Source organism: Lampetra fluviatilis, chromosome 21, assembly GCF_964198595.1.
Source record: "Lampetra fluviatilis chromosome 21, kcLamFluv1.1, whole genome shotgun sequence".
In the NCBI taxonomy this organism is placed as follows: Eukaryota; Metazoa; Chordata; class Hyperoartia; order Petromyzontiformes; family Petromyzontidae; genus Lampetra; species Lampetra fluviatilis.
In genome coordinates this window covers 4,450,276-4,471,618 of record NC_136295.1, presented here as the reverse complement: position 1 = coordinate 4,471,618, position 21,343 = coordinate 4,450,276, and the positions used below count along the sequence as shown (strand labels likewise).

Sequence of the window (21,343 nt, the reverse complement as noted above, 5' to 3'; positions counted from 1 at the left end):
TTTTTTTCTAATAGTTGACGCCTGACCTCCAACGCCTGCTATGTTCGTTTCGTCATCACCTCCACTTGACTTGGGGCCTTTTCCTTGGTCGCCAAACTTTATGGTGTCATCTCCAATGCCTCAACCCGGTCAGCAATTACCAATTACCCCCAGTGGTCACGGCCAAGGGCTTTGTGAATTTTGTGAAACACCAACATCAAGGGGTCAACACATATCACGCCCTTTTATGTTGCCGCACCTCACCAATGCTTCGTTTCATTCTGCCAAATCCTACAACCGTGGGACAGTTGACATCCAGCTTCCGAGGTCTGTTATTACCACCTCATCGCCACCGCCATCTGGCTTGAGGTCGATGAGATGACCTCTCCGTGCCCCCTTCAATGCCTGTCTCGGTAACCTGAGCTCCCCCCCCCCCACTCAACCACCCCCCTACCCATCACAATCTCCTCTTCAGAGCCTAATTTCAGCTGGAGTTATCCAGGGCTGAACTCTGGAAAGTATTTCTGCACATTGCTATGAGAGTGGGGGTCGGAAGGGGTTAACGGAAGGAGCACAGTTGTGGGGGAGCAGGTGGTGGAGTTTGAGATTGGGGGGCGAGGGAAGATGTTCAATTAGGAATTGACCTCTGCGTGTCTTCATGATTACGTCCACAACAATTGCCAGCACGTTCTGTACGCAATCCTTTCCATTGAATTCCTAGAATCCTTGCCATGGTCACCGATACTCAAACGGGAGGACCAACGTATTTCGTTCAAGCATTAATGAACAGCGCAGCACAACAAAAAAGCATCTGCAACGACAACAAATCCATGAAGCTGAACAAACGGGGACAATTAACAAGCCTCCTCTTCTGCACGTGAAATGAGAGTCCAAGGCAAGCGAGTGTACTGCGCGGCACATATGCCGGCACCAACAAAAAGGTTGACCACATGCAGTGTTTGTCTATTCGAAATATGCAGTTGTCTTAATCTGCACCGATATTGTACTTGACGTGAGATTTACATCCGCCGTTGATTTATATAATTTTATTATGAAGCTCTGCGCTTAAGACAAAAACATATTCCCATTTATTTGGCCGGATGAGGGCGATGGGTAGAGCACTCGACTCACAGGTGGCAGGTTGTAGTTTAAGTCCCGGTCAGGGCTTGAGTCAGCCAACCATCTTTCAGGGATGGGTAATATCACTACCATATTGTTACATTTTAAAACATTTTTTGTTACATTTGGTATTTTTCTGCCATTTTTTGTTATAGTGCAAGGCTATCCCAGAGGCGCTATGTTTCACAGATGAGTAGAGTCTACCAGTACGGGGGCGATGTTGCTACGTGGTTTTACCTGATAAAGTATTTTGCGAGTATTATTTTTTTTTGGGAAATGTTTGAGCGTGCTGCCGGCACACATGGCCTACTCTCGTTCTAACTCCAACGAGGTCCCTGCGATCTTTGGGTCGCCTTCTTTTTACGTACTCCGAGGTCAAGGATCTGCTCCTGGGATGATCGGACGTTTGCCAGTGCAGCCCTCCCAGCTGTGGAACGCTTTTAATAAAACAATCAGAATATTTGGCTAAATTTAAGTCTGTCTATGAATGAAATGCACCTTAAAAATGTAAAATACTACTAATAATGTGCCAGCATCTTTGACGTTCACTGTGAAGCAGACGGTACGCATTTTCACGGTTAACACAGCCTCAGCATTAATACAGCCGCAGCATCGATCAGACGTGCTTGAACCACAAGCCTCTGCAACAAGTTGCAAATGTGCGACCACTTGACCACGTCACCATGACCAGAGCTGCCATACAGACTGGCCCCACCATGGGAATGTGGAATTTACTGCACTAGCTAAGGCCGCCAATGAAGACGATCACCACGTGCGTTTGAACGTATACACTGGCTTGTCAGAAATAGTACAGCACAATGAGGACTAATCTCATCTGTTCCTTTCGTATGGGATAGAGAATTGCCCCTTCGCATGCTTGGTTTCCTCTGGGTGCTCTGGGTTCCTTCCATATGTATAAATATTCATGAATTGTCTGAAAAATCTTAGAGCTTGGGTATTGCTGGCACCAGCTCACCAACTGGCTGCTATTTTTCAGCTCGTGTCTGTGGCTCCTCAGTAATTGTGAGATGCAAATTACATTAACCAAGACATTTCATAAGAATCTACATTATAATAAGTAAAATATTTGTTTACCAAAGTTACTGTGCCTGACACCATTGCAATCATTGAAGATTTTGTCCAACAAGGACTGAATGCTGATGTACCGGCCCTGGTTAGATATTGCCTCACCAACACTTACTTCACCTGGAATGGAACATTCAACAAACAAGTTGAAGGTACCCCAATGGATTCTCCCTTATCTCCAGTTGTAGCCAATATTGTCATGGAAAATTTTGAGACAGATGCCATCCAGGCATCCACCCTACGTCCTATCTTGTGGAAGAGGTACGTAGATGACACGTTCGTCATCTGGTCACATGGCCTACCAGCTCTGGGCCAATTCTTCAACCACATCAATTCCATACACATCACATTCACCATGGAGGTGGAAAAGCATGGCAAGTTACCATTCTTGGATGTTTTAATCGAAAAGAAACCAGATGGCTTATTGGGACACTCTGTCTACAGGAAAGCCACCGATATGGATGCCGACCTAAAACCTGACTCCCACCACCATCCATCCCAGAAGAATTCCCTCATCAAAACTCTACACCATAGAGCTCGATGTATTTCCGATCATCATCACCTAGCCAATGAACTGGAACACGTACACCAAGCTCTCAAGATTAATGGATTATCAGACCACACAATCTGTAAAGCTATCACCCCAACCGTTGGGAAAGAACCATCTGAGGACCCAATCAAAACCATCACCTTGCCATACAAGGCAGGGGTCACCAAAAATATTTCCAAAATCATGAGCAAACACAAGATCCAAGTTCGATTCAACAGAGTACATAAAATTCGTAATCTGATCCCATCAGTGAAGGATGTGATCCCTGACATGCAATACCCCGGTGTCTACAAACTAAGTTGTGTCTGTGGCAGTAGTTACATTGGGGAAACTAAGCGACATGTCTCGGACCGTGTTCGTGAACACCACAAGGCAGATCTGAAACACGGTAGGACCAATACCTCGGCCGTGGCTGATCATTGTTTTAATGCTGCGGGCACACACGAAATAGATTTTTCCAAGACAAAGGTACTCTGCAAACCCACTGGCTATCAGCAAAGATTCGTTTATAAAGCCATCCAGATATATAAACACAGACACAATTTCAACCGAGACGATGGGTACAAACTGAGCAATCATTGGAAGAACGTTATTAACCAGTTTAAGTCAACTGGCTGTGATGTTTACATCCTACCTTCCGATGTTAGCAGTTATTTTCGACTCTCAGGTGTTACATTAACAGGTTAAATGTCTTTACATTAACAGGTTAAATGTCTCACTAACACAGCCACCGTTGTCCGTTTTCCTCGATGTGGCGGTGGCTCTACGATCTTACATTGACATGCTAATCTCTCACAATACAATGGCCACCTCCGCAGCTTCGTCTTACATTGACATGCTAATCTCTCACAATACAATGGCCACCTCTGCAGCTTCATCTTACATTGACATGCTAATCTCTCACAATACAATGGCCACTTCCGCAGCTTCGTCGTTGTGGGGGTGGTTCTCCGATTTACCAGATCTTACATTGACATGCAAATTTCGTCACTAGCCCCGCCCACTTCGCTTATTACACCTTGGGCTTCACCCATCTCAAACCCTTATAACATCCTGTCTCAGCAGCTCTCCCACTGTTTTTTTCACCTGATGACGATTGCTTGTGTTGCGATCGAAACGTCGTGATATTTTTTTTATTATTTTTGCTATCTACGTACTTTACCCAAAGACCCAAAGAATATATTTATTGGTATTTTTAGCATTTCAGTTTTATGCATAAGTAATTCCTAGTTAAATTGAGAATACTGGATTGGCAATAGTGAAAATGGCGGTTTAAAATATGTATTTAATGTTATAATAGTGTTGATATATTTCTTATAACGTATATGTTAATGTTATGATGATGATGTATACTATATTCAGACTTATAAGCAGTGAATTTCATACATTTACCATAGGACCCACAGACTAACATAGGTCCCATTGGCTAACATTTATTTCTGCAGGTTTCACAAATTAAGACAGGACATGAAATCCATAGTCTAACAATGGTTTTGCAGACTAACATAGAATAACATTGATCAGTTAGACCAACATAGAATCCATAGACTAACACGATATTTCACAGAAGAGAAAATAACCCACAGACGTTTTCATTGGCTAACACACTATTTTTTTTACAAATATTACAATGGACTGCTCAGACTTGCATTGGATCATAAACTCGCATCAGACTTATATACAGACTCACTTAGACATACAATTAAGTGATAACGTAAATGTAAAACGACGGATTTTTGTGCAGCTATTAGAGGCCAGGCAGGAACTGACATCTAACTACACTGGGAAAACACAGTGTAATATATGTATGTGTATACATTGTAGGAAGCGGGAGTGGAGCAGTTAGCGCGCTGCGCTACGAAACTGGCGACCCCAGTTCGATTCCCGTTCACGGCCAATACCTGTGGTGATTATCTGAACCGGTCTTGGGCCTCCCCCAGGTCGACTCAGTCTCAAATGCGTAATTGGTGCGATGTGTAAAAATCGCCACTGGAGAGACAAAGGCGGCTGGGCGTGGTGCTGGCCACCCACCCCGTCGTGTGCCGTGCCAGCCTTCATAGGTGCTCACTAACAGCACTTGCCCCAACAGTCTGTTAAGGCTATACGGGGGATCTTTGTCTTTGCATTTATGTTGAACCTCTTTCTCACCGTACGTAGCCAACCGTGATAATTGTAGGTGTGGGGGAAGGACAACAAACTAAACACAAAAAGCAGTTCTAAAGAAAAGCATTTTCAATCTCGACGATGTTAAAGCGCAGAGCTCCAGTAGCTTCCAAATATAGGAAGGAAGAGCGGTCCAGACGGCCCCAGAAGCGCCATCTGAAAGCGCTCAATGCAGCTTACCTGTCAACCCTTATCAGTGCCTACCTTATTCCAGACCAATTCAGACCTTATTGGTCACCCCGTGCCCTTATAAATCTCAACGTCCATCCTGCAAAGTCCCATCACAAACAAATAGACATATTTTTTTGCCCCTATTGAAACGGCTGTACGCGGTACGGACCTGGAAACTCAATTTCCCTGTGCAAGAATACGGGTAAACCGTGTGGGTTGACATGTGTGATGCATAAGGCGGTCACTGATGATGGTCACTAATCACAGGTCCTTGAAATGCACATTCAAACTGAGTGGGTCACCTTTGTTGTGCTCAGCGTCTCCAACATGGCCATTGTAAAGCCCACCCCTCCCCAACCGTGAGTCTCCCTCGCCTGGTATCCCGGATGGTCGTGGGTTCGATCCCAACCCTGACGCCTGTATATTTGTAGTCGGCATGTTCGCCCCGTGATCGTGTGGAATTTTCTCGGGGTCCTCCGGATTTTTCCCCTCCACATCTTGGAACACGCGTTAAGAGTATGTTGGCTGCAGCGACACATTTCCAGGTGATGAGTCACTTCGTCGAGCTATTATATTGGTGGCCAGGTCTTCTTCTGAAAAAAAAAACTAATAGCACTGTCTGGGGCCTTTACCTGGTCAAAGAGTAAAAAAATAACGATTTTTCTTACCTGGCGCACAAAGCTGTTGGTGGTCGTGTCAGAGGAGGTGCTTCCATCGGAGCGCTTGAATCGCCCCCTTCCATGACCACACTTTCCGGCAGACTGGATGCAGGGGAGAGGAAGGGGGGTGGAAGGGGGGGGGGTGGAAGGGGGGGTGAATCGTGAAGAGAGGAAGTTATGGTGTGACAGCAAACGGGAGGGTGTGAAGAGTGACCAATTCCCCACGTGAAGAAGAAATGAGGAGTTCAAGATTTGTTGAGCGGTTAACCCACACGTGTGAGATGTTACACGGAACGGAGTGAAAGGAGCGACGTCGGGAAATCGTGAAGGAGCGAAGCGTCATAACGATCGCAGACGAGAACGTGCGCGGTTCGGGAGAGCGGAAACGGTGGTGACACGTCGATTGGGACGAGATGGAGATGAAGGGATGCCGAGGCACGCGGCGAAATTTGACGGAAAGTGCAGGCGACGATGAAGACGGAGACGAAGGGACATGGGCAGATGTTGCGGTGATTTCGATACGGAGCACGGCAGATGAAGATCGAGGGAGGGGAAAAGGCAGGCGGTGGAGGAGATTGAGAGAGGGGCAGGAATGACAAAAGGAAAGACATGTTACATAGAGATGGAAATTGAGAGCGAAGGAATGGAAGATGGAAACGAACGATTATGGAGGTGAAAATGTGTGTATATTGAGTGTGGAAAGTGGGGGGGGGGAGAGAGCAGAAAAGGGAACTGTTATACGTAGGCACCTATTCAACATCACGTGCATTGCAACGTCTCACTCAAACAGAGGAAAAGTGTCGCTCATGCTCAAGAAACGACCTGACGAGCACTCGCTTACATTGGCAGATCTAAAGCCGGTGGTGGAAATTCCACATTCTCATTGTAGGAACCAGTATTTCCTTAGGAAGGTCATTGTCAGCTTTCTCAACGCAATAAAATACAGGCTTGTGCACGCATTGCAAATGCAGCTACCGCAGTGAAATATTTTTTATGAGCTCCAAGAAATTAGATTCTTATTTTATTTGTTGAGCCGCTGCAAATTCAGCAAACGTGCGCACGTTAATGGAAGTTAGAAACAATATTTTTTTTCGTGATATCATTTATATTTCTCCTTGGGTGGCGGGGGTGGGATTTAAACAGCGGCCATCCTGCAAAGTCACCAAATAGCCTTAGGAGTGTGGAATTTCTCCCTCTCCCTCCCCACCACCACTGGCTCCAGGCAACCAAACGAGACGAGCACCTCTCCGTTATCTTCTCATGCAAGCAATGAGACGCATTTCACTGTTGTCTTTTTAAATTCCTTGGGAAATTAATTTAGGTGTCGCGTTCACTCGAGCGTTCATCGGTAAAAAATATAACGGCGCGCGCTCGCGTCACGGCAACATCGCAGCGCTGCACGCTAGGCGCTCGCAAACCGAGCCAAGGCTTTGGGCCCTCAAGCATCCCAAGGGGCCCCAGATTCGCGACAAAATTTAGGGGGTTCATCAGACATCAGCTCAAATCCTAATGTTCATGAGAAATCCAATTAATATCTCTAGTCCGTGTCTTGTCTACATCTCTCTCCCCTAATTGTAATACTCATGTCCATATACATTTCTCATTTACCACTACATTTCCATATTTGTCTATACCTCCTGCCACATCACTAGAACGTTATGCAAATAAAACTCATCAAAACTAAAAACTGTTTTTTTTATATACTCTTTGTGACTTTACCGAAAGAACCAAAGAGTATGGATTCCTGCAGTCACGAAAACTTCAAATCTAGATTGTTTATTGTTTATTTTACCATGTAAGGCTCACTGAGCCATGTAGCCCTTTTTAAATCCTTTATATTAAGTTCACTTGCTTGCTTGCGCGCTTACGACCATGCAAATCTTTCGGTCGTTTTTAACCCACTTCCCGTGATCCAATCGAGCTGACATGTTGCACACAGACTCGTTGTGCGTGACAATTTATTTTCGTGAAAAAGTTTTTCCAAAATTTTACACTTTTTAGGAAAAAAAAATTATATTTAATTACCAATTGCTTAATGGTGGCAGGCAATCATCTGACCCATCGGTGGCAGCCATCTCAAGCCAGAGGACGAGAGGACTCTAGCCGCCACGCATATAAAGGATCTATAGTGAAAAACGTTGTTTTTACGGGTTAATTTTTTCAGAAGTGGACTGGCCACAAACGATCACCCAACGAAGTGGCTTACCACGTGCACATGTATTGCAGCCAGAGGACCCAGAGAAAACTCCGCTCCACCACGGGGAGAACGTGCAAACTCCAAACACACGGGCGTCACGGTCGGCATCGAACACCGCAACCTCCTGTCGACCAACCGAGGTTGTTAACACCTCGCCAGGGCGACGCACATGAAGCAACGGCACCCAAAATCTAACATTCTGCTAAGGGTCCTCAATGAGCCAGCTGCACCACTGCCTTGTCTCTTCAACAGGAGCTCTTCTGAGTCGGGGATGGGAAGGGAAGGGGGGGGTGGGGTAATCTTTGAGCTGTGCGGTGTTTAATCTGATAATGAAATGGGCCCTCTCTCCTGTGCAACGCTTCGGCTGCTCCTCGTCTTGGCAAGGTGCCCTGTAACCTTGTTGGCAATGCAACCCGCCACACGGTGATCCGAGTCGGTTTTGATGTCACGAGTGCAGCACGTGCACCGGGCGGTGGACCGCTATTATTATTATTTACGCGACCGCTGTGAAGTTCGATTAAGCATTTTGCACACGTTTGGGGGATGGGGTTCCTCCCATTTCTTAAATCACATTAAAGCTAAAAAAAATGTGTCTTCTTGGTTCTTTCGGTAAAGTCACGTAGAAGGGAGATAATAAAATAATAAAAATAAAACATAATAAATTCTCACGACGTTTCGGCCACACTGCAAGCAGCCGTCCTCGGAAAGACTGCGTCTTTCCGACAGACCTGTTCTTCACCTGAGAAACGTCGTGAGAGTTGTATTATTTTATTATGTTTTATTTTTATTATTTTATTATCTCCCTTCTACGTGACTTTACCGAAAGAACCAAGAAGATGAATCCCTGCAGTCACGAAAGCTTTAAATCGAAAAAAAAGATGTGTTTAACTAATTTATGCATGAGAAGGTTAATTCATGCAGCATTTACGATTCATTGATTTTTTTTATCCAGTTGTGTGGCACTGTGGTAAGATATTGTGACCTCTACTTACGAGGCACTTTCATGGGTTTGGGTCTTTATAATTAAAAGGAACTGTGGGGACTCCATGTTGTTAGTCGCGACTTGAGATCAACGAATCTTGAACGTTTCTGCGGAACTGATGCAGATCCGATTCTTCTTCACAAAATGGCAGACCGTTGTCCTGCAAACATCGTCTGAGGGTTGAGAACCACTGGAGAAGCGATTCTCAGCAGAGGGCACTTGCACTAGAGGACAAGGTACGCCTGCTCATACTGGTAAGAACCTCCTGGTTACACCAGCCCACAGGGGATTCTTGTGTCCGTCCGTCCGTCGTGAAGGGAGGGGCTGGGTGGGGAGGGGAGGGTGGGGAGGGGCTGGGTGGGGAGGGGCTGGGTGGGGAGGGTAGGGAGGGGCTGGGTGAGAGGGGTGGGGCTGGGTGGGGAGGGGCTGGTCACCCCGTGATGCCCTTATAAAACTCAACGTTTAACCTACTCACGCCGGCTTGTGCCTGCCCTCACAGTCGGGGATATTTGCGGAATACACCACGCCGCCGTTGACCCTGGCCATTGACCGAGCAACCCAACGTTCCTACCAGCTCCCTCCGCAGGAATGTGTAAAATTCTCCTATGTATATATGTTGAACTTCTTTCGCACCGTACGTAGCCAATCGTGCTCATCCGAGGAGCGGGACGTTATTGTATCCTTGTTCATGCACACAGCAGCAGTGTCGCGAGGACAGACTAGGGCGAGATGGGTGTGGTGTGCCGAAATCATTCCAGGGACACGAATGCTGACTGAACGCACGAGGATGACGTAGACCCGTCTGAGTGAATCTGATGACGTTCACATTCACGCTTGCAACAAACGACTCTCCAACGATGACGAGAGCCGCGTGCGTGCTCAGCAGGAGCATTTCTATACACCGAGTGAATGCAATCAAACAAAGCAACAGGCGATTTGGAATAGATTGATTACGAGATGGGAAACGTCGGGCATACCCTAGCATGCAAGGCTGAGTGAATCAACCCACGCACGTATGTTGGCTACTGAAATCTTAGGGGCCGTCCATAAATGACGTCACGCGATTTTGGACGATTTTTGACCCCCCCCCCGTCACACGGTGTCACAAAAACTCAGACCCCCCCCCTCAAATATGACGTCACGAAACTCTGCCCGCCCCCCCCAAAATAAAAGACGCCTTAAATCGCTTTTAACTATTGTCATTGTAGTGCATATTTAATGTGGCGCTGCACTCAGATGCTGTAGGAGAAAACATTTGTTAAAAAGTCTATTTAATTAAGTAGAACGTGTTATCTATATTTATTCATAGTTGCGAATTTTGATGTGACGTCACATTTCCCAAACACCCCCCCCCCCCCTTCGTCACACATCGTCACAAATGTCTGATCCCCCCCCCCCAGGTGCGTGACGTCATTTATGGACGGCCCCTTAGGCACAAATGCAGCAGGATATCCAGAGCTGTGCTGGAGTGTGCACTCCCCTACCTAATCACAGGAGCTCTAAAGCCACGAATCTGCTGCAGAGCATTCAGACAGAATAAGGCAGCAGATATGCACACACGAGCATGGGCACATGCAGATATATAGCGTAGGCACCGTTATACACAGTGATTGAGGAGGGCAGACATTGTGGATCCTATTATCCGCGATGACACCCGCGAATATACTCTGCTTCTCCAATTGGGGGGGGGGGGGGGTGGATAATGTATGTATGCTGAACTTCTTTCACACCGTACGTGGCCTACCGTGCTAATCGCAGATAATGCGACGAGCTTGGCAAATGATGGTGGCAGGCATCGCCCAGCGGCAGCGCATTCGCCGAATGTGGCAGCGGTTTGGTTGTTCCGATCCGGCAGGGCTGCCCTGGTTGAGATCCTCTGTCGTAATTCTCAACGGGTAGGCCATTGTGTGATGGCGTCGTGGTCCAAATGCAAATAACTCGATTGGGATTACACATGGCAATTATCGCGGTGATCTCCCCATACTGGCGGACCAATGCCCGATGTTAGGTCCAGGAAAAACTGTAACTGGGGATGCCCTTTCACGTACGTTGAGACAAGTTGTGATGTCAGTTTTTTTTTATCGCATGTAAAGTGCTCTGAGATGCCCCCGTGTAAAGAAGGGCAACTCTATATACCATATATTTAAACACTCATTATTATAAATATGATGACTTTTATTTCAAAAAAGTTCACAAATAATAAGAATCTGTTTTGCAAAGCAGGATGGGGAAGACGAAAAAAATCGCAGATAATGGTAATAATTCAGACAATGGATAATAGGAGCTTTTAGGGAAAATAATTATCGCAGGTAATAGTCTGAGAAGAGCTATACGGCTCAGTGAGCCTTACCTGGTAAAATATATAGTAATAATAGGAAATAAGTTGCAGATAAGTTCCATTTGTTTAGACTGATATACAAATCGTGAATGAAAGGGGTAAGTGTTGATAATCTATTAATGCCAGCATGATGGACAGTGCACAATGCCCGATCAATGTTTGTCTCCCCAGTGCTGTTGTTTAGATACCAAAAAAACAATTTCTCACTTCAGAGCACGTCGACCTAGGGAGGCTCAGGACCAATACACCAATTTCGAAACTTTCTATAAATAATGAAAAACTTATCACGCGGAAAGATGTACGCAGGCTGAAAACAAAAGCAGGTGACATATACACGCAAAATGGGTGGGTTTTAGACACTAAACAATGCAATTGAATCGGTCCTCGCACCCTGCCAAGCTGCATGTATAACGCACCCAGCCTTGTTTTAGACCACCAACTTAAAAAACAAAAACAAAACTGTGGCCATATCGTGGCTGCCACTGCACTGATGATTCCTAATGATGGCGGGCCGGCTCCACAGTCGTCTCGTTGTTCTGCCGCTGCTAAAAAATAAAAATAAAACGCCCACAATTTTTACACCATAATGTGTCGGGTGGTGGCGGGTTTAACGACACATTTACAATTACGCGATCTAACGCAAAAAAAAACCTCGATTATGGACGATTACTCCCGGTCGCGGTTCCGAAGCAGACACGGGGCTGAAGAGGCTGCTTCCAGTGAAAGACAAATATCATTTGTGGGCCAATTCTAAGAATCAGGCCCAGGCCAGGCTCCAGCTCATCTCACATCGGGTAGGGCAGAGAGCGGCAGAGCTGTTGTGCGCGGCGGGCCACCGCGATGCGTGACTGTGATTTTACCGCAAAGGAGAGTGAATTTGGGTGGACCAAATGGACATTGGGGTGGTGCAGGGCACACCCCAGCGCTCTCCTCGCCACGACCCCGGGCAGGTCTCATGTGTGAAATGGGATGGATGTGGTCCACGGGCCGTTGGGTTCCCCCACCCCCGCCCTGAATGAGATCTGGTTGCTCTAACGGCAGCGCGCGTCGGGCAACAGTGCACTGGGGTGTCATCAGGAGGCTTGGTAGTGATGGTGTAGGCAGTGTGCTTACTAAGTATGTAACATCTCATTGATTCTTAGATTGAAATGGATTCGTATGTTCACGATGCATATATCCTGGGTGGTGGTGGGGGGGGAGGGAGGTGGTTTTGGGTGGGGGGAGGTGGGGGCGGCGGTCTCTGGCTCTGAAATTTAAATCCTCAGAACTGGACTTTTAGTTGTCATTCCTGGGGAGATATTTATAACCCCCACCCCGGGGTGACAAATGTTGATTGCACACTGCCAGGGGATGAGCCTGCTCAGTCCTTGAGTGGGAGACTCCTTGGGAGCAGCCGGTGTTGTAGGGTTGTGCCTGGCTGCGAGATGGCCAGGAGATGGATGCGCAGCAATGGTTTCTTGAATATCCCTGTGCGGAGCTGTGAGTGCCGTGCCAGGCGTACGCATGCGTGGTGGGCTTTCTCCGGGTGCTCCTGTTTCCTCCAAATAAGAAGACAAACCATCGTTCTTTAAACTGGCCAAACATCATCTCAATGTTAGCAGCGCCCTCTTGAAAAAAAAAAAGCTTGACTCCGTGAGGCTTCCCAAGGTAAAATACATAATTATTAATGTATTATTTCAAAGTACACATAACAAATGAAGGCAATACCACCTGTTATGTGTTTACAAAAAAAAATCCATATTTTTTCTGTTATTTTCCAATCTACTATGGGATGAAGGCTTCCTCACACCACGTTCCGTGTGGGTTGGGGCAAGCTTTTATATGTTACTCCAACCCTCCCCCGTCCCACTGGTGAATTGACGAATCGCGCCCTGCGCACATCAAGCCACTTGCGCGTCCACCGATAATTGATTCACGTTTATTGTGCTCACGCGACTGCTGCAGACATTAATTAGAGATTCTGGTATGCTCCACGGCGGTGGAAAGGAATACACGAATCGGGAGTGGCAACGTGAGCCCAAGCGGTGACATGTCGTCATGTCGTCGCGTTGCTGTGCAGGGGAGCAAGCAGACGCATCCAGAGGTGGATCGAGAATATTCGCGAGGCAAGGGGCATCCTAAAATGTAAAGATGTTTAAATAGGGAGCTGCGTTGAAAGAAGTTCAACATACGTATCTGTCGATTTAAAGCTTTCGTGACTGCAGGGATTCATCTTCTTGGTTCTCTCGGTAAAGTCACGTAGAAGGGAAATAATAAAATATTAAAAATTAAACATAATAAAATAATAAAAATAAAACATAATAAAATAATTCTCACGACGTTTCAGCCACAACGCAAGCGTCATTCAAACGCTGTCAGACCTGTTCTTCACCTGATGACTGCTGCTTGCGTTGTGGCCGAAACGTCGTGAGAATTATTTGATTATGTTTTATTTTTATTATTTTATTATTTCCCTTCTATGTGACTTTACCGAAAGAACCAAGAAGATACGTATCTGTGTATTCTGAACTTCTTTCGCACCTAAGTGGAGCCAAACGAACTGAACGTAGCCATAGATACATTACTACTATTAATAATAATCAAATTAAGTGTACTTACTCTGGTAAATGTCAATTAAATACCAATATTCAGGGTCTCAAGGAGGGTGGCAGCGGGGGGAGGCGGATTACCCTCATAGCCCCGCACGCTCTCCCCAACCCCGAATCATGCGAGAGCCATAACCTCCTGGCTACGTATTTAAAATACGAAATGAGGCATTCAAAGACATTGTGTCTTTCTGTTCAATGTAGCAACGGGGTGGTGTTCATCTCCATAGTTGGGCCTGAACCAGTGGTGGGAATTCCACGTTCCCATCAACATTGGAAATACTTTGTTTCACTATAGCACTCTGTTAATCTGCTGGATGACACAATCTCCTAAACGCTCACAGTACTAAAACCTTAATGCACTGGAAAGTAAGTGTAAATTGCGTCGTTAGAGCATGACAATCATCTTAGCATGTCTGAAAATTACACAGATAGCCATTTCAGCCAAGCATGCTATGGCCAGATGTGGTGGTGTATGCCCGTCAACCAGAGACTAACAGCTGCTGGGAATTGTTGGGTCACAGAAAGATGGGGCCACGGTGTGTGAAGGAGAGACACCTATTTCAAGAAATGTACGAGATGTCCAGTTGTGTGGTACAGAAAATAGGCTATTGATGCATAACATTAGATTTGTGAGCATTGTCTGCTCACATGAGTGGGTGAGCAGACGTTTGTCTGTTCTCCAACACGCAAACACAATTTAGAAATATCTAATTGGCCAAACATTTTCAGCAGGAACCTCCTAAAATAAGTCCCGAGACTCTTTAGGGCATTTCGGGTGAATACATAATGAGTGTTATCATTGTTAGCTTCACTCTTGCCTTGTTAAATAATGTCAGTTCTCCTTTGTGGATGTGAAAAATGGACAACTACAAAGACCATACAAAGCAAACTAGAAGCCACAGAAATGTGTTTTTTTTAAAGAAGGATGTTAAATATTTCATGAATAGACAAGGTGGGTAACATACATCTATTATGGATAGCAGTTTACAAATAGAACATTAATAAGAATAATGAAATAAAGACAAGTTTGCTTTCTTGGACATGTAGTGAGAAAACAAGAGACTGAATGTAATGTTTTGACTGCGGAAATTATAGGAACAACAAGAAGCTGGGGAAGACAGCGAATTAAGTACAGAAGCAATTTTAATAATTGGATGCAATTGGGAGGAATATCTAATGCAGTTCTTGAGTAAATATCGTGGACAGAGCTAAATGGAAGGAAAGCCATGATCGACATATTTGAGGAAGGACACGGTACACCTCCGATTAGCACGGTTGGTTAGGTACGGTGCAAAACAAGTTAAACATACATATGTACAAAGAGAAAGAGATTGCCTTCAAAATATGTCATCGGGCCTCACCAGTGCATGTAATAAAATCATTCTGATGACTGGTTTTAAACACAATCTAACGACCCCTACATCATGCGGGTCTTGGATATTATCTGCCTATACTTCTCCATCCTGGTTCATGTGGGTTTGTGATTCTGGAGAAGGGAAACACACAGCTACAGTTAAATAATGTTTGCAGCATTATCCTTTGCTGGCAATGTAGCCCCACAGCAGCATAGAGCACCTATTTTGTGCATGGTGGTCACTCATCCAAGTACTGTGAAGGCCCAAGCTCGGCTTAGCATCTGAGCTCTTACATAATGCGGTGCATTGTGGGTGATTGGGTCCTTCTGTCATCGAATTACTTGAATACTGGGGTTATGTCATTCTTAAAATGTACACGTCATAGGTTGATTTGATCTTGCAAAATCAGAGCACTCTACATTATTATGGTGATCTGACATTGAATGCTGCCGACTCTGAAAGGCATTTAATACGTACTTTTGTTTAATAACAATGAATGTCTGAATATAAATTGGCTAAGCTATCTGGGTTACACAGATGCGTCTCATAAGTGCAAGCGGCAGCTGACTTTGTTCCCCCATATGTATCCAGCAGTGCAGTGACAAAGGGCTGTAAATTATAATTTCATTACATCAGAAATGTGCCATCAGCAATGGTTATAAATAGGGGGAATGTGTGTATTGAATTCATCACCATGTACATCTGGGTTTTAGCAAACCTATAAGGCGAATGATATTCACGCACGGAAAAACATGCAATCACATTTCCAAGGCAATGCGTTCAAATCCGTCTCTGAGATTGACTGAGCCCATCATCATTCTGAGATTGATAATATAAAACAATGATTCCACTTTGTTAGAGGTCAACAGTGATTGTCCTCCGGAGCGAATGACCCCTGGAATAGAAATGTGGGAAATCCCCTATAGTGTGGTCCAGTGTGGTACAGCCACTGGTGTATAACGGTTGGCACATTGGATTTTGCAATCTGAATTTTTGGGGTCTCCCGGTGTGACAGTCGAAACAATGGTAAAGGATCTTAAATACCCCCACGACTGTCCACCCAGCAATAGAAATGGGTACATACGCTCATTCATCGGCAGATCACTTGCAGTGTCGTAAATTGTGGGTACTTCCACCTCTTCCAAGATGTACTGCCAGTGTGGAAGAGAAGACCAAAATTGCCCCTAGTGGAGGTCCTTCTGCCAGTAGTGGTTTCAGCGATAATTTGCAGGCCTGCTCCTTTGTCTTCTGAGCCCCTTACGGAAATGAGCATTTATCCGTGTTTATTAGGCCAAGGAGACACTTTGATTTTTTAGTATCTTGTTTTACCCAAGAAAGCCAGTGGAGGCTCGTGTGTAGCTGAGGCCTATATTAAAAGTGAGGCCAGGTGTGTTTTTAGCGTGTTTGTGTGTGGGAGGAAACCAGGACACGTGGAGAAAACCCGTGGATATGAGGAGATTACACTCAAAGGTCCGCATAAGTAGGTCAGCAAACCACTCATGTATTGCCTCTTAAGAGTTCACTTCTTAGCCAAATGTGTGTGTGTGTGTGAGGCTCATGGATATAATAATGTCGTCATGATCCAACAAACCACGATCTAAGGAGATGTGTCTTTTGGCCAATTCAGATGCAGAAGAGCTTCACGTTGGGTTGTGAGATTGGCGAGTTATGTTTGTGTGAACATGGCATGAATGCTGTCGACTAGGAACATGTTCCCGACTTTCGGGTTCACATGAAGCATCAGAAAACTCGGCCGGGACGCGACATTTTTCGAACGATCTGAAAGATGTGTTTTTGTTTCGTATTGATTCAAGCATGCTGTTAGAGGAAATAACGCCGCTAATGTAACATCACTTCCGTGCTTTTCCCGACAAAAGTGGTGGAAAGCAACGTCACTTTTGTTTGCACAAAAGACACCTCCAGTTAATATATCATGTTCGATTAGAAAATCTAAAGATATTAAATATATATCTGAAATTGCCCTTTAGAATCTAAAAACCTGAAATCGAAAATGTTAGAATCGCAAACTCACCCGAACTGAAAACAGGGCTGCAATAATATCCAAATCCTCACGGGCTATTAAATGTAAAACCATAAAAATGTTCCGCTTACTTTCTTATTCCTGCACAACTATGATTGCAATCTTAAATATTATATTTATTCTCGTGTAAAAAAAGGTTACATTTCATTGTCTTCATTAAAACTCAGAATAAAACTAAATCATTATTCTGCACGTATAAAAAAAATATTGATTCAAGCATTTGGAATATACGGCAAAGTCTACTACACACATTTCATAAGAATAATAATACTGACATGTACACCTCCTCTGTCAATCCACTGCTGGATGAATGTCTCCTCATGCCATGCCTGTCATAGGGGTTGTTTGACCATACTTCACCGCTCTGGTCAGTACGGGTTGACGATGATGAGGAAGCCCAGGACCAGTTCATACATCATCATCCGCCACCGATGTTAACCGTAGGCAGAAATTGAATTCAGATCGTAAGCTTCATAACACAGTGTGCTAATCACTGCGCCACCACTGCCCATGCAGAACTCAGTCACATTTCCCAAGCGAGCAGGGTGGGGGGGGGCATTCTTGTATATAATTATCATCTTTTGCCAGATGTGTTCATTCCACATTCCTCTGACAGGATCAGTTTGTTTTGTGTAATACTATTGTTAACCTCCCAAATTGGTAGCTATTTTGTTCACCTTGACGATAGCCCAAGCTGACATCCGACCTGGATATAAATATTGCATCCTTATGGTTGTCAGTTGAGTGCCCTGATGCGCAGCATTATTACACGATATCCAAATTCATAATTTATAGATAAGTATGGATATGAAACACACACACACACATACCCACAATTCAAATTTCAGCTATAAATCAGGTAAATCAGGCAGCTGGGCTCACAAACATGAATTGTATTTCGATTTAAAGCTTTCGTGACTGCAGGGATTCATCTTCTTGGTTCTTTCGGTAAACTAACGTAGAAGGGAAATAATAAAAATAAAACATAATAAAATAATTCTCACGACGTTTCAGCCACAACGCAAGCAGCCGTCCTCAGGTGAAGAACAGGTCTGTCGGAAAGACAGACCTGTAAAGTCACGTAGACAGCTGTCTTTCCGACAGACCTGTTCTTCACCTGAGGACGGCTGCTTGCGTTGTGGCCGAAACGTCGTGAAAATTATTTTATTATGTTTTATTTTTATCATTCTATTATTTCCCTTCTACGTGACTTTACCGAAAGAACCAAGAAGATGAATTGTGTTATTGCTTTAAGGAGGAGACACCTTCAAGACAATGCATTTGGCACGAATCATTCCCGCAATACCACGCACCCAGATATGCCCAACCCTAACCCTTCCGAATTGGGACCCTAAATATCTGAGACCTATTGAGAGCATGACAAAGGAACCCTGCTGCTGTTATTGGAGCGAAACCCACAGTGTGTTAGCACGCACAAAGACAAACATCCCACGTAAAGCCTTAATCGAGTGTTCGGGCAAGTGCTGTTAGCGAGCACCTATGGAGGCCGGAACGGTACACGAATGGGGTTTGTGGCCAACACCATGCCCAGCCGCCTTTGTCTCCCGAGGTGGCGATATTTACACACCGCATTAGTTACTCATTCAAAGGCCAAGGGGACCATGGGGAGGCGCAGGATCAGTTAAAATAATCGTGACTGGTGTTGGTTGTGAGCGGGAAACGAACTAGGGTCGCCGGGTTCGTAGCACGCCACCCACTGCGCCACCGCTCCTCCAACACACACACGTGCACGTGCACGCGCGCCAGCACTCACATAGGCACATATATTCACGCTGCATGCAAACACGCATGTACTTGCACACACACACATTAGTCCCACAGGCGTACACATGCACTCACACGCGTGCAAAATGGCACACTCACAGTCCCACGCACATACACACACTCTGTATTAATAAGAGTTCCAATCTGAACTCAGACAGGAGGGACATTGTAACCATTACAATGCCCGAGTACTGGCAGAGAGCTAGCTCTGTGTTTCAACGATCTCGAGTCACAATGCCGTAAATACGCCAGGTTGTGCAACTCAACTGGCCCCCGCCACGAGAATGTGTAATTGACTCCACCGGGCTTTTGACCATTCGAACGAGATGAGCTTCAGAAACAGTTTGGCTAATTTACGGTCGCGTGCGTGGCATAATCCCGACGCATTGTTCGTGCGCATTACGAACCCGGCCACCCGAGTTCGATTCCCGCTTACGGTCAACACGAGTGGCGCATATCCGAACCAGTCCTGGGCCTCCCCTAGGTCGAATCAGCTCCAATTGAGTACCTGGTGCGGTGTGTAAACATCGCCGCGAGGGAGACAAAGGCCTTCATATGTGCTCGCTAACAGCACTTGCCCCAACAGTTTGAGAAGGCTGTGTGGGGGATCTTTGTACATAACGTTTTGTCAACACACTTGCTGGATGAGTGTCTCCCAACGCCTTGCTAGTCGTGAGGGATCTTTGACCATCCATACTTCACCACGCTGGTCAGTGCTGACAGTCGAGGACAATGGATTTAGTTGAACTGCCCTCTGCTGCCCACACTGTCCACAGCTCCTACCTTTTACACATCGTGGTCACGCATCCAATCACTATCCAGGCTCAATGTCTGCCGAGCTGTCGAGGTCTCACGGCGTCTGGCACATTCTGGGTCATGTGGCCACAAGGCAAACGTTTGTGTTTTCAATCCAGTAAAATAAAATATCTATATGGGCGTGTGCGCGTATTTGACACCGTAATTGTATACACTTCCATCATTCTCAATATTTCAAGTAAACACTGTCTCCTTTCTCAAACTGCACACACAATACATACATGGACATTCAACACAAAATGCTGGGGCATTACCAACAACACCCATACAACAAGACATGTACACCACACAAGCACCGCAAGGACATTGTACGTGTATATATTCCTGCAGTCACAAAAGCTTCAAATCAAGATTCAAATCAAGAATGTGTTGTATCGGTCATACGTATATTATAAAATCGCAACAATTAGTTCAAAGGTCACTCAACACTTACTTGATAGCTACCCGCACATGCACCTGTGTGTGTGTGCACATGCACGTGTGTGTGCACGTGTGCAAGCGTACAAACACATAGCACCGTCGCTCGCTTACCTGTGTGCCGTGACTATCCAGAACATCCATGGGGATATCCTGAGATGTTGATGACTGCCTCGACATGTTTTGTTGCACCATTTAATTGGCTGTCATTAATGTGACTCCCACGTTCTAGGACGACGTCGAATGCCTTTTTCCTTTCCAGTTATCGTCTCCTCTTCTCTTCTGCTGTCCCCTGCGTTTTCCTTCGCGCCGCCAGCAGCAGCAGCAACAGCAGCACGTGATTTTGTAATCCCAGCGAGATGCGTGTGTGTGTACGATGTGTATCTAAGACTCAGTGTGCAGTATATGTACTATGTATGTGTTGTGTGTATACACACACACACAATATATATCTAGATAATAAGACCGGATTTAGACTTGTGTTGTACACAGCGTGTGCGGACACGCGTGTGTGCAAGGCTGCCGCAGCCACCAGATATGTGCACGATGCCAATATACCTACAGTTTATGCGTATTCGAGCGCGGTGTGAATGTGTGTATGGCTGCGCGCGTGTGTGTGTGTGTGTTCACGTTTTAAATACTAAAGACTCCTCCACTGCACACCGTTTTAACAACGTCACGTTACGCGCTACTGTAGACATACGGCGTCGGCTTTGTCGCGGTTGAGTCGCCGTGTTTTCCTAACCAGTAGCAGGACTTGTAACAATAGCAACAATTAATACTGGTTATGTACTACTACCAATAATAGGAGGCGTGTGACCGTTCACTAAGGCGGACCGGTGAGACGCTCCTCCCGTGTGCAATGCACGAGAACTGCCGCTGTCCTTGGTGCTGATTTCTGTCCGCGCCTACACGGGGCTCCTAGCGATTGGGCGTTCACATTTGCTACGTGAAGGGGCAGGGAGGGGAGGGGGGAGCTAAAGGGCCGAGCAAATCGCGAACTCGTGAATTATTCATGAGAGATCATTGGTTCTTATTGTTCTTCGAATGATAATCGTTTGCCTCGTCGGTGGCGTCGAGGCGTTGGCTGATGGTTT

At 45.6% G+C, this 21,343-nt stretch overlaps 1 protein-coding gene across 1 annotated transcript in view; it reads right to left on the bottom strand.

The window, feature by feature from the left end:
• Positions 1–21,127, bottom strand: part of LOC144938149 (voltage-dependent L-type calcium channel subunit beta-1-like) — a 170,334-nt gene extending 149,207 nt beyond the window's left edge. Inside the window, exons 1-2 of the mRNA XM_078865877.1 lie at positions 20,361–21,127; positions 5,737–5,829 (exon numbers count right to left, since the gene is read on the bottom strand). Of these exons, the coding sequence (XP_078722003.1) occupies positions 5,737–5,829; positions 20,361–20,441 (174 nt within the window). The 5' untranslated portion in view covers positions 20,442–21,127. The remainder of the gene's footprint in view (positions 1–5,736; positions 5,830–20,360) is intronic.
• Positions 21,128–21,343: the final 216 nt, after the last annotated feature.